Source organism: Nyctereutes procyonoides, unplaced genomic scaffold (assembly GCF_905146905.1).
Source record: "Nyctereutes procyonoides isolate TBG_1078 unplaced genomic scaffold, NYPRO_anot_genome, whole genome shotgun sequence".
NCBI classification, from domain to species: domain Eukaryota; kingdom Metazoa; phylum Chordata; class Mammalia; order Carnivora; family Canidae; genus Nyctereutes; species Nyctereutes procyonoides.
Genome location: NW_026575121.1, coordinates 61,129,326 through 61,142,566, shown reverse-complemented (window position 1 = coordinate 61,142,566; position 13,241 = coordinate 61,129,326). Strand labels below are relative to the sequence as shown.

The window sequence follows — 13,241 nt, the reverse complement described above, 5'->3', positions numbered from 1 at the left end:
GTGTGCTGAGAACCAGTCTTAGACTCTCCACTCTGGTTCTGGGGTCTCCATGGCCCCAAATCAGAGGAGCAGTGAGAATCCCATCCACGTGCACTGTCTTCCTGTGCTGTTGAGAAGATGGGCAGCCCCCTCACCCCGAGGCCCTGGGAAGCCACCGTCTTCATGCCATAGTCACATCCTGTGTTGACCTCACATTTCAGATGTCCTCACTGTCACTCTCTTGCCAGAGGCTAGCTTTAGGGACTAAAGGCCCCATCCCACCCCAGACACTCCTGGGGAAGCTAAGGAACACTGCTGCCCACCTGCCCTCCCAAGGTCATCCATTACTGAGATCTGTGTACCATTGGCTGTTTTTCAGAGTTGACCTCTGGAATGCCAGCAACTTGAAATTTGGAGATGAGTTTCTGGGAGAGCTGAGGGTTCCACTGAACGTGCTCCGCCAGTCCAGCTCCTACGAAGCCTGGTAAGGTGGCTGCACACCTGGTGCCATGTGCTCCCGGTGGGCAGACATTCAGAGCTGCTACTGTGCAGCCAGAATGAGATGGCTCAGGTTGGCTCCTACCTGGCCACCCAGTCTGGCTAGCTCTGGTGAGGGGATGGGGTTACAGGTGCTATGAAACGGTGCCGTTTTGGTGGGTGGGCGTGGGGAGAGCGCGAGAGCGGTGGCTGAGAGACAAAGGCAGGACTATGAGAACCTTGCAACTTTGAGAACGGCCCTTTGAGCCTGGCACTCCCACGAGCTCTGCCGCACCAGGCCTGCCCCACAGCTCTCGTACCTGCTGTCGCCTGCTGAGGAAGGAAGCAAAGGCATTGTTCAGGCAAATCCCCCTGAGCTTGGCCTCCAGCCTCATATTTGGATTTCATGATTGCTTAGTGCATCCCTTTATAGCACAGTGAATGTCACTGTGAAGCGCAGACATTCAGGTCTCCTTTAGCAGACATGCAGGATGGGGACGTGGTGTGGTCGCAAGCCGTGTGCTGCATACCACAGCCCTGAACGTCTGCAGACTCACCGTGTGGATAGATGTTTGTGTGTTGTGCCAGATGGCAGTTTACTATTACTGGGTTCTGGTTCCTGCTGGGAGCACTGATGCGCCTAGCAGCCCCTAGCCCAGTAACCAAGATGGCACGTGGCAGCCTTGGCGGACGGCCACCCAGGTCTTCAGGTGGCCAGGTGCCTCAGCCAGATGCACCCACATCCCACCTCAAACTGCCTGGCCCATACACCTCTGCATGGCCACACTGGGTGGGACCTAAGAGAAAAGAGTGTCCAGTCAGAAAACACTGAGAAAGTGTCCATGTACCCTTGTGGTCTGCCTGCCTACCAGCACAAGTCACCATTCCTCTGATGCTGAAAGCTCTGCCACATATTTATGAGAATAATTGCAGCTTTGCTCTTCGTATTGCTAGCTGTTGTCGAGTATTCATCTTCACAGATAAATGACTTTACTGTGTAGTCACTCATTTCCCCCTTCTCATTCTCTTATTCCTTCCATCCTTCCTGCTTTTCAGCCTTAACTTCTGGCCTGTGACTCCAGAATGTCAGCCCCCATAGTAAACATATTGTGCAGGGCGCCCCAGGGCACAGACCCTACAGGGGCTCTGCCTTTGAAAAGACTTCTGGCACAGGGACTCTGTGTTGTGGGGTGCCGCCTGGAATGACTCACCCCCCACTCGGACCCTGTAGAGGGGTCTCCACGAGAAACACCCCATGCAATGCATGCACCCTGCAGGGGGTGTCAGGGAACATCCCCAGCTCCTATGAGGAACAGAGAGGTGTCCTGTAGAATTGCCCTGGAGCCCCTCTTGCCTCAGACCCCGGCCCAGCCCAGGATGCCCCGTGCAGCAGGATCAGCGTGGTGCAGAGCGCCTGGCATACTGGGCCTACCGGGCGTCCTGGAACCAGCCCCGAGGGATCCAGCCCCGGATGGTGCTGCCGCTGCAGCCCGCTGTGTGTCCTGCATTTGTCCAGGTACTTCCTTCAGCCCCGAGACAACGGCAGCAAGAGCCTGAAGCCGGGCGACTTGGGGTCCCTGCGGCTGAACGTGGTGTACACCGAGGACCACGTCTTCTCCTCCGATTACTACAGCCCACTGCGGGACCTGCTGTTGAGGTCCGCGGATGTGGAGGTACCCGTGCACCTGCTATGCCCAGGGCTGCCTGCGGACACCTGTGGGGTTGCGGGGTAGCCTCCCAACACCCGGAACTCCTGCATCCCCAGCCCTGCCCCCCTGCCAGGTTCCAGATCCCAGCTCCACCCCTGGACCCCTCACCTCCTCCCTGCCCCCTCTGGGCCCTGGCCCCACCCCTTCGCTCCCAGCTCCCGCCCACTGACCCTCCGGACCCCGCCCTGCTTCACCCACACCACACACCCCCATCAGCTCCAGCCCTCAGAGCCCTCACCCTGGACCTGGCCCCACCCTGACACCACCTAGCCGCCCACACCAGCCTCCTCCCAGGAGGCAGGGAGCCGGCCCACCCCTTGCCCTGCGTCTGAGCTGCCAGCACTTGGCAATGACTCTCCCCTGCACACCATCCCCACACCTGCTCTGTGCCCAGAAATACCTCCCTCTCCCTTTGCTGGGAGGGTAGAAGCCCTTGCCCCATGCCCTGCCTGCAGTTAGAGCCCTGTGGCAAGCCAGCAAGGCCACAGTTTCTGATCTGTGACCCTGAGGTCCCTGGCCCTAGTGCTAGACTTGGCTTTGGGTGGAAGGATCCTCCAAGAATGCACTCAGAGCACGTTTGCACGTTGGAGGGTTTGGTGTGGGCTTCAGGGGGCCTGGGTCTCTGGTATGGTGACTTGGTACCATCAACCCACTGACCAAGTCGTGTGGGGAGTGGGGATCTGCACCAGCCCCCAAGGTTGGGAAGCGCACCCTGGGGCCATGTGGTGTCTTCCTCTCGCAGCCTGTGTCAGCATCCGCGGCCCACGTCCTGGGTGAGGTCTGCAGGGAGAAGCAGGAGGCCGCCATCCCACTCGTGAGGCTCTTCCTGCACTATGGCAGGGTGGTGCCGTTCATCAGTGCCATTGCCAACGCCGAGGTCCGGAGGACCCAGTGAGTGAACCTCAGCCTCTGCCCATGAGCCCATCCCACCAGGGGTGCAGCCTGGGGTCAGTGAGTGGTGAGGGGCTGGCCTAGGGTAGGTGTGGGTGACTCAGCATAGTGGAAGTCCCCTCAGCAAGGATCAGAGTGCCCATCTGGGACAGCAGAAGGGACCCACAGGCTCAGTTTTTCTTTCGAAGATACATTGTTAAAAGGCACCGTTTCTCTCAGAAATCCTGAGGCATGCATGCAAGAAGGGCACTGGCTGACTTGAGGGTGGTCAGTTCCTGTGGTCTGTGGGTGCAGATTCAGAGTCAGGCCCATGCCAGAGGACGGGGTCACTGCTGCCCCAGGACCTGTGCCCACTTCCTGGAGATGGATTGTGCTAAGAGTCTCTCCCAGGATCCCTGGGTGGCGCAGCGGTTTAGCGCCTGCCTTTGGCCCAGGGCGCGATACTGGAGACCCAGGATCGAATCCCACGTCGGGCTCCCGGTGCATGGAGCCTGCTTCTCCCTCTGCCTATGTCTCTGCCTCTCTCTCTCTCTCTCTCTCTCTCTCTCTCTATCATAAATAAATAAAAATTAAAAAAAATTAAAAAAAAAAAGAAGAGTCTCTCCTTGGAGCTCTTGGTTCAAAGAAACCCAGAATGTACCTTAGTTGAGAGAAGGCATGAAGCACATGTATGCTTCTGTGCTGGACTTCCATGCTGACCCCAGGTTTGGTCTTTGGAAGCATTAACTTGCTGCAAAACCAAGCTTCACAAAGAGCCAAGGCAGTGGGTGTGTGGATGTCCTGCTAAACTGTACTACAGCTATGTGCCGTCCGTCTGCTCCAGACACAGGGCGGCGGGTTCAGGATTCTCAGCTGTAAAACATCTGGCGTGGTCTTGTGTCCCTCTCAGAGCATCTGGGAGCACGCTTAGCAGCGTGGGCATATCTTTGCATCCAGTGGACGGGTGCTCAGAGCAGGCTCTGCTTCCCCTGACACCTGCTGAGATAGTTGCCTGTTCTTGTAGGGACCCCAACACCATTTTCCGAGGAAACTCACTGACGTCTAAGTGCATTGACGAGACGATGAAGCTGGCAGGGATGCACTACCTGCACATGACCCTGAAACCTGCCATAGAGGAGGTGAGTGGGGGTCCCAAGGGCCCCCTGAGCCTGTGAGCCAAGGTCCTCTCTAGAGCACCCCCGGCTGTGCATGGTCCCTCTGTTATCGCTCATGCATTGGGGCACACAGCCGAATGCACCATAAGCATCCTCCCCTGATGGCTCTGAGTCCCTCCCCTGACCGCTCCCGGGACCCTTGAGTAGGCAGCATTTCCCAGAACGGTGTCATTAAATGTAGGGACGTGGGACGCCCAGGTGCCTCAGTGGTTAAGTGTCTGCCTTTGGCTCAGGGCGTGATCCCGGGGTCCTGAGATCGAGCCCCGCATCGGGCTCCCTGCATGGAGCCTGCTTCTCCCTCTGCCTGTGCCCCTGCCTCTGTGTGTATGTATCTCTCATGAATAAATAGATAAAATCTTTAAAAATAAATAAATGAATGCAGGGAAGTGAGGAAGTTTAAACTCGCATTCTGGTTTGGTCTGTGTGTGTGGACCTGCCAACACTGCTCAGTAACCCTGTTTTTAAAATTTATGAAGCCTGATCCCACGTGCGTGGATCTGGAATGGTCTCCAGGAGAGGCCTGATCCTCATGGACCGAGGCACTCTCCATGGCCACTCTGAAGGCTCTCGTCCCCTGCTGCGTGGGGCTGGCGGTGGCCATGACGCCCAATGCCCCTGACCTCCCCCCGCCCATGCTCCTGGAATCTGTGCTGCTCACTCCTTGTTGTCCGTGCACTTTCCAGATATGCCAGAGCCACAAATCTTGTGAGATTGATCCTGTGAAGCTAAAGGATGGAGAGAGCCTTGAAAACAACATGGTAAGGAGTTGTTCTGCACTCTCTGGAGCTGCTTGCCCATCTGTAGGATTTTGGCATTTGGCTGCTTGGGGTGCTCTCATCTCTCTAGGATTTGGGGAGGGGGACCTACGGGGACTGACTGTGCAGGGTGTCCTCAGGAGCCTGTGTCTCCGCCAGAGACAGTCCCTCTCAGCTGCAGTGCAATGCCGTGATGCCCTGCTGCTGATGGCACTGCACTTGGCCTGGCACCTTCCCTTCTGGGAGGACCAAGAGCCTCCCCACCAGGAGGCCTCCTGGCCTGGCTTCTTCCCAGCCTGGTCTGGTCTCCGGCAGCCATAGATACAGGTCCCAAAGCCAGGCTGCCTCCATCTTGTCCCCCCAGAGCACTGTCCTGTGTTTTAAAATAGAACTCCCTGATGTTTTCAATGCACCCTCACCTCCTAATCTTTCACGTGATTTATTCATGCCTTCGGGAGATACAAGGCAGTGAATTTTACCTCTGCGCCCCATGGATGAGGTCGGCATGGAGGGGGGATGCCCCACACCCCCAGAGTTCTGGTCACTGGCCGCGGTGACGACTGTCACTAGTCAGAGAGGCACTTCTGTAAATGGTGATGGTAGTACATCTGTTGCTGCTGCGGCCCCTGCCCCATCCCAGTGTGGTTGGGGCTCCATGGGGCTGGCACAGCAGCCCTGGGGAGACAGTGATTCCAAACAGGCACTGGGGGGTGTCCCACCCGCATCCTGTTGCAGGAAAACCTGCGGCAGTATGTTGACCGCATCTTCAACGTCATCACCAAATCGGGGGTGAGCTGCCCCACCGTCATGTGTGACATATTCTTCTCTCTTCGAGAGGCGGCTGCCAAGCGCTTCCAGGGTGAGTCTTTGGTGTAGAGAACACCCACAGCCCCTTGCTGGGTTGTTCCTCTCCCCACTGTCTCAAAGCAGAGAAGGACGTTTCAGAGTCTGTGTGGACGTGATTCTGGCTGTAGCTGCTGGATCCACACCAGTGGCCCGCACGTCATCCCTCTGCGGCCCGGCTGGGCCCCTCTGTGAACCCAGGCCCAGGCCCCGCACGGGAAGGCCAGCTGGCCATGTTTCATCACACTGGTTCATTTGGGGTGGAGCGTTAATCTCTCCGAGCTTGGGCCTCTCCAGGGGAAGCTGCCTTTCCTGTTTTTCTGTAGTTCTGACTGTGGTAGGTTGAGGGGCAGCTCTGCACCACATGCCCTGCTGCACTTTCAAGAAAGACAGGAGGGACCCCAGGGATGAATTGCCTTTTCATGTGTGTCAGGTCCTCAGGAAGGCACCAGGATTCACCCTGTGCAGAGCTGCCCAGGAGCAGAGAAAAGGTGTCCTGCCCTGACAGGAAGTGCCAGCTGGCCTGAGGACTGGGATGCAGGCAGAGGAGCGGGCTGTAGGGAGCCTGGCCCCCCACCCTGTCCAGCAGGCCCCATCCCTGGCCCTGGCCATCCTTCCCTGAGGAGTCAGGGAACAGCCCAGATGTGTCCTCCTGCCTCAGGGAACCATGGGGCGCCCAGAATGGTCCCTGGGACCCTGACAGAAGCCACCTCCTACCCACCTGCTGAGGTACCTCTCAGCACGTCCGGCCTCCCACCCGACTGTGGACGGGACCTCCTGCTTTCAGAGCATGGTGGCCCCTTCCAGCATGGAAGGGGCCCCTGGTGTCTGGCAAGGGCAGTTACCAAGCATACCCAGCCCTCAGACCCTCTGGGTTAGTGCCCGGCCAGGCCTTGGCTGGTGCAGTGCTACCACCACATGGTGTGGTGTGTTTGGGGATGGTGAAGGGGACTCCTGTGGGGCCGGGCAGACTCTCAGGAGGGGCAGGCGCACTTGGGTGCCGGCTTCCAGGTCCACCGCTGTCTCCAGAAGGCCCGTTGAGCCGGCTCTCTGTGTCCTGGCCACAGATGACCTGGATGTGAGGTACACGGCTGTGAGCAGCTTCATCTTCCTGAGATTCTTTGCTCCGGCCATTCTGTCCCCCAACCTCTTCCAGCTGACGCCTCACCACACAGTAAGTGATGTCAACCCCCGTCAATTGGCAAACCTGCCGTCCCGGGCTCATGGGGGTGTTCAGCGTCCTTGCTGGTGGGGCAGCCGGGGTGTGAACACCCACATGCCCTGAACTCCTTTATACACAAGAAGGCTTAGCACCTCGGCCAGCTGTGTCTGTTAGACACAGTGGACGCTGTGACCAGGATTTCTCACTCCCACCTCGGGAAAAACGGGGCATTTATGGGGCATTTATGATCATGTGTATGTTCCGTCCCATAATCAACAAACGCTTATGGAGCCCTGCAGGGCCCCGCAGTGCTTGGGCTTGGCAGAGACCCCAGGGTGAGGTGATTCTAGGGGCCCATTCCTGTCGGTGAGTTTTAGACTAAACCTCTAGGTCGTACGAAGGGCCGTGGGAGCGGGGGCGGGGCTCAGCATTTCCTCAGCACAGGAAAGCTGCTCATTTAAAGAGGCCCCTAATGTGTGTCAGGCTGGGTGCTTGATGGAGCTGCTCCCTGCGTCCTGCCCGCAGCCCCCTGTTCTGGGAAGCACTGGCATCTGGTCCTCTAGGCGGAGAGCCTGGTCGTGAGCCGCTCCTGGAGCATGTGCCACAGAAGTGCCTGAGCAACTCCTCCAGGTGCACCTGCTCCGTCACACACAGGCAGCACGCTGGAGCTGGGGGGCTCCTAGATGATGTCATCCATCGTCGGCCATGCAGTTCTGGTTCAGTCACATTTCTGTAAAACTGAAAGGAAACATGCATGTCTCCTTCCCATCCGACAGGACCCACAGACGTCTAGGACGCTGACGCTTATCTCTAAGACCATTCAGACTCTTGGCAGCTTGTCCAAGTCAAAATCTGTAAGTCATTTATTTTAATCATGTCTTTTTAACACAGAGGAGTGTGTGTTAAACAGTTATAAGGATAAGGAACAATAAAGCCCACATGGCGTCCCCACTACCATCTTCACGGAGAGAATGTTCCAACAACTTGCACACTCCTCAGCTCTGCTGAACTCTGAAACTTTGCTTTCTAAACCTATTTTGTGTGGGGGCAAATTATCCTCAGAGACTGAGGGTATGTTTGTGAATCATACTTAATCAGGTTCACTGTGGGGATGTTAACTTAGAGTAATATTTCACGAGCCAGTAGCATACACGATGACGTGTCTTAATAAGCAGTAGAGCAGTAACATCCCCCAAACCAGTGGTGGGTCAGTCCCACCGTGTTCCAGGCAGGGGAGGGCAAGGAATAAATTTGAATCCTGTGTCCTCCTAGAGAGAAGGGTTAGCAGTGACAGTGGCCCTTGCCGAGAGATTCCCTGTTCCTAGGAAACCCTGAGGTCTCCCAGGGCCCCCGCAGTCCCCTGGCCAGACCAGAGCTCCCCAGGGCAGGACCTGTCACAGCCCCACTGCAGTGATGAGGAGGCCTCAGCTGTGGGCACCTGAGGACGTCTGGGCCTGAGGGAGACCTGCTGCCCAGATGAGTGGTGCACCTCCACAGGTAGCCTGCAGCTCAGCGCTGTCCTGCAGGCCTTTGTTAAGTGACCTGTTTCATTTTAGGCCAGTTTTAAGGAATCCTACATGGCTGCATTTTATGAATTCTTCAATGAGCAAAAATATGCTGATGCAGTAAAAAATGTGAGTATGGCTGTCCCAGGACCCCTCTGCCCCCAGGGTGCTGTGAGCCCCTTCTGCACCGCTACTGTTCGGAACTGACAGTTCTTGTCCCTAAGGGGTGGCACAGTGCCTTGCCTTGCCGGCCATGTACTCTACTGGTGCCCCACAAATGCCTGAGTCACAGAGCTGGGCATCCAGACCTGGAGTTAGGGACACAGCACATGGGGACAATCTTTTCTGGATGCTAAAGTTTTACTTTCTTTTGGGTTTATTTTTATTTATTGATTTTTAAAGATTTTATTTATTTGAGAGAGAGAGCACAAGCAGGGGGAGCAGCAGAGGGAGAAGCAGACGCCTCACTGAGCAGGGAGCCCGATGCAGAACTTGATCCCAGGACCCCCAGGATCATGACCTGAGCTTCAGGCAGATGCTTTACCCACAGAGCCCCCCAGGTGCCCCACTTTTTCTCTTGTGTTTAGAAACAGTCACACATACTTATTTCTCAGAAATCATAAAAACCAGGACCCAGAAGAGGAGGAAGGGAGAGGAGCCGTGGGCACACTTCAGCACAGTTGGTGGAGGGAATCCAGACAGGTTGAGGAACAGATGAATCCAGGAGGGGCGGGGGCCTGGGAGCCGATCCTGCTATGCATTCCAGGAGAGATGCGTCCTTGGGCTGCCTGTTGCCACACACGTAGGTCTCCAGGTGTGACCTGAAGCAGGTGAAGCCGCAGCTGTGGGTGCAGTGAGTCCTTCCCTGGGGGGACTGATGGGTTGCTGGGGTCAGGACTGGAAGCTTCCAGCTACAGCAGAGACATGCTCAGGACCCCCTGACTCTTGTAGAGGGACCCACGCTCCCCCAATTGCTCTCTCCTCGAGTCAGAAAGAGATTGCAGCATTCTAGCTAACTGTTCCTGTGTGAGCAGGATTGTATCCAACACACCATTTCCCCCTTAAGCATCTCATATTTCTCCTGCTTTAGTTTTTAGATCTGATCTCATCTTCTGGGAGAAGAGACCCTAAGAGTATAGAGCAGCCCATCCTGCTTAAGGAAGGGTAAGGCCTGCGTGCGCTGCTGGGCCAGCAGGACAGACCTGCAGGGGCCGTGCTCCTGGCCGTCCCAGCTCACAGGCAGCCAGACCCCTGAGGCGCCGTCCTGGCCTGGACAAGCATAGCCCCCATCCATGTCTCAGATCCTGCAAGATGGTCTGCAGGGATGTCTGAAATGTGGGGTTGGCCTTACTTTCTTGGTGCCTCTCCCCATGGGTGGTGTGAGTGTCAGTGGGAGAGAGAGGGAGGGCAGGCTGAACCATGCTGAGGTGTTGGCTTGCTCACACTGGAGCCACCCTTCCTGCCCCCGCCAGCCCCCCACTCCTGAAGCGTCTCCTGCCTACCGGGGAGGGCGCTGCAGTCGCTCTCTGTCTCGGAGCGCACCTGCCATGGCTCGTGGGCCCTACCTTCTTCATGGCGTCTCTCGTTGGTCTTCCTGGGGCTTCCCGGGGCGGGAGATGGGGAGGGTGGCTGCTTCACTGAAGGTCTCATGAACTCAGTGTCCTTGTCAACTGGGACTAAAACTTTTCAAAAGTAGAGAGCTTTGCCTTTTGGGTTTAAGGTGTTGAAAACCTGCAGGCTGCCTCAGGTAGGACAGTTGTGAAAGGGGCAGTTTATTTGGATTTTGTGGATATGACTTGGGCTGTGGCGTGGGGGCCGGAGGCGGATGTGCCCTGAGCCCTGACGATGGACCCACAGACACGCCCTCTTCACAACAGATTCATGATTAAGAGGGCACAAGGACGGAAGCGCTTTGGGATGAAGAACTTTAAGAAAAGATGGTTCTGCCTGACCAACCATGAATTTACCTACCAGAAAAGCAAAGGTAACAAGGGAAATTGGCTTTTTAGTTGGTTCACAGCCTTTATCCTGAAGGCCAGAGCCTGCTTCTCCGGAATGAAAACAAAGGGCAGGATGACATGTCCCATGGGTGAGCCGCCGCTGTCACAGGAGTGCTTGGAGACTCATCCACCAGGGTGGCCCGGGGGGGCTGGGGAACAGGCGGGCCGGGCCGCGCCTCTGGGCTCCGGGCAACAGGGTCAGGGTCCTGTGTTGGCGTGTCTTCCCAGATGTGACACGGCTCAGATCACAGGGATGTGGCACTGAGAACAGGGCTCCTCGGAGGCTTTGGGTCACTGCCACGTGTCCTGGGTCCTGCTGGGAGTGCTGCCCAGGCTCAGTGTCCATGCTGGGGTCTCTGTGTTGTCTACCCATTACCCCGAGGGCGGGGACCCACCCTCTGCCCACCGCCTGCCCCCTCATGAACCTTCTCAACCTCAGGAGACCAGCCTCTGTGCAGCATTCCTATTGAGAATATTCTGGCAGTGGAGAAGCTGGAGGAGGAGTCCTTCAAGATGAAGAACGTGAGTGTCCTGTGTGCGCCAGACTTTTCAGGGGTTTCTCCATCCTCTGCTCTCTGCCACAGAGCCCCGTCACCCGCATGTTCACTGGTGTTCACAGCTGTTGTGTGGGAACCCTGGAGCACAGCGGCCTGGCTCATCCTGCTCGGGCAGCCAGGCAGGGAGGAACCTGCTGGAAAGGGCTTCCTGGCAGCTCAGGGATCAGCTCTGGGATCTTGCAGCATTTCTTTGACACTTAATTCTGAGATGGTTGTGAACTTACAGGAAAGTTGTAGAAACAGAGCAGGACCTCCCGTGTCCCCTCACCCAGAGTCGCGGGATGTTTGCGTTTGTCACGTTGGCTGAGCTCTGTTCCTTATCACCCTCCGTGGCCATGCATCCTTCTAAACCACGCAGAAACCCCAGCATGCTGCCTATAAAGAAAGACATCCTGGGATAGGAGCTGTACTGCTCTCAAAGGCAAGGCAGGGTGCCCACGGCACGGATGGCAGTCTCTGAGTGCCCAGCCGAGTGCCGCCTGGTCCACTCGTTCTCTGCCAGTTTCTTGATCTGGAACATTTCTCAGCCTCTCTCTGTGTTTTGCAGCCTTGGGGTGTCTGACGCATGCAGGCCAGGTTTTGTGGGTGTCCCACAGTCTGGGTGTTAGGCCTGAGCTCTACGTGCATCTTGTCATGAGCCGAGCATGGGAAACACTCTGCACCGTATCCTCATCGGGTTCCTCCTCAGACTGTTGCCCCTCCACTCAGGCTTCCCACCTCCCTCACCCCTTCACAACTTTCCTTGGCTTTCTGCCGTGCACAGAGCCACCCAGGGACCTTCTTCGCTTGTCTGTCAGGGCCACAGGGCTCCCAGGGCCACGTTTACCCGGGGTGGCACCCCTCACTGCCCCATGTGGCCATGGGATGTGGCAGCGTTGCTGATCGCATTGTCACCGCTGCTGCCAGCACACACCGTGGGCATGCAGAGTTCGACAGGCTGAACCCAGATGTGGTTTCCATCATGGGTGTGACCTAGAGGCCACCAGGCCCAGCTCACAGATGGCTTTCCTGCTCACCTGCACCCCCTGTTACCTCATGCCGCCCCTGGACCACGGAAGGTGGTTTCTCGGGCAGGCAGATGGGCCCGTGGCAGATGGTGGCATTTTCTCTGGGCCTGAGGATAGTAATGCTGTTGCACCTGCTGCAAGCACCGTCCTCATCTCCTCTGTGGCATGTCTTGTCGCCTTGGGTGTCTGCTGCCTGACCTGTGACCGGCCCTCTCCGGGATGGCAGCCTGGGAGCACTGTGCCCTGAGGGCAGCCCATGGCATTCCCAGATGTGATGGCAGGGCACGAGTGTGAAAACAGCCTAGAAACTGCATTTCCATCCCCTTCACTTCTGTTTAGAAAATCACCCAACTAGCATATCAGCCTGTTGTTTCCCACCGCTTTCCTTCACAGGCAACTGCGTATGGCACTAACTGCAGACCCCTGCCCGTCTACGAGGTGGCCTGCGGTGGCCCTGTCAGAGCGGCCAGTTTGTGAGGGCGGTCAACAGAACTCTGTCTGGGGTTTGTCCCTCCGTGGGGGTCGCAGCCTGCAGAGATGCAGTCTAAGGCCTGTGCAACAGTGCATGTGTGTGCAGGGTGGGGCAGGGGCAGGGCTCAGGTCCCTGAAGATGCCCCAGCTCTCCACTCAGATCCATCAGCTCCTGTCCATGCACACATCCCTCCCCTCCCCCAATCACGTTCTGACAGCAGCGGGGTCGTTGATTTCCTGACTCTTCCTCTGACGTGCCCAGACCCTGCACTTTCTTTTCATTTTTATCTTTCTTGAGGGCTGAAAGTTCATGGAGACAGAAACTGTTTGGGCCACACTGTGTTCCCAGAACACAGGGCAGAGCCTGGCATTTAGGAATGTGGGTGGAATGAATAATAAGAACAGCAGTGGAGGCTCTTAGCAGCCTCTCAGAGGAAGTGACACCTTTCTGGAAGGAGAAGAAGGGTCCCCAGGGTGCTCAGGTGGGTGGGGGAAATTCTTCAGATGGACTCAATAGCACATGCAAAGGTCCTGAGGTAGGTGTGGGGGTAGCACAAGGTAAGCCAGATGCACCTTGCTTAGAAGTCCTCCCACCTTAAAAACCAGGAGACCCAAAGAAAGTCTCGTTTCAGTAATGGGCACAGTGAGCATCAGGAGGACCTGGGGGGGGGGGTAGAGAGTGTGAGCCCTGTGCTTTTACATGGAGCCCCTGACACCCCAGCACAGAGCCT

The 13,241-nt window shown here is 56.8% G+C and overlaps 1 protein-coding gene across 1 annotated transcript in view; it reads left to right on the top strand.

Annotated features, from left to right (window-relative positions):
* The window catches only part of RASA3 (RAS p21 protein activator 3), a 106,043-nt gene that overhangs the window by 84,343 nt on the left and 8,459 nt on the right, over positions 1–13,241 (top strand). Inside the window, exons 9-20 of the mRNA XM_055335819.1 lie at positions 359–463; positions 1,973–2,129; positions 2,908–3,056; positions 4,060–4,174; positions 4,894–4,968; positions 5,701–5,824; positions 6,876–6,982; positions 7,747–7,824; positions 8,527–8,604; positions 9,566–9,639; positions 10,353–10,459; positions 10,915–10,997. Coding sequence (XP_055191794.1) covers positions 359–463; positions 1,973–2,129; positions 2,908–3,056; positions 4,060–4,174; positions 4,894–4,968; positions 5,701–5,824; positions 6,876–6,982; positions 7,747–7,824; positions 8,527–8,604; positions 9,566–9,639; positions 10,353–10,459; positions 10,915–10,997 — 1,252 coding nt within the window. The remainder of the gene's footprint in view (positions 1–358; positions 464–1,972; positions 2,130–2,907; positions 3,057–4,059; positions 4,175–4,893; positions 4,969–5,700; positions 5,825–6,875; positions 6,983–7,746; positions 7,825–8,526; positions 8,605–9,565; positions 9,640–10,352; positions 10,460–10,914; positions 10,998–13,241) is intronic.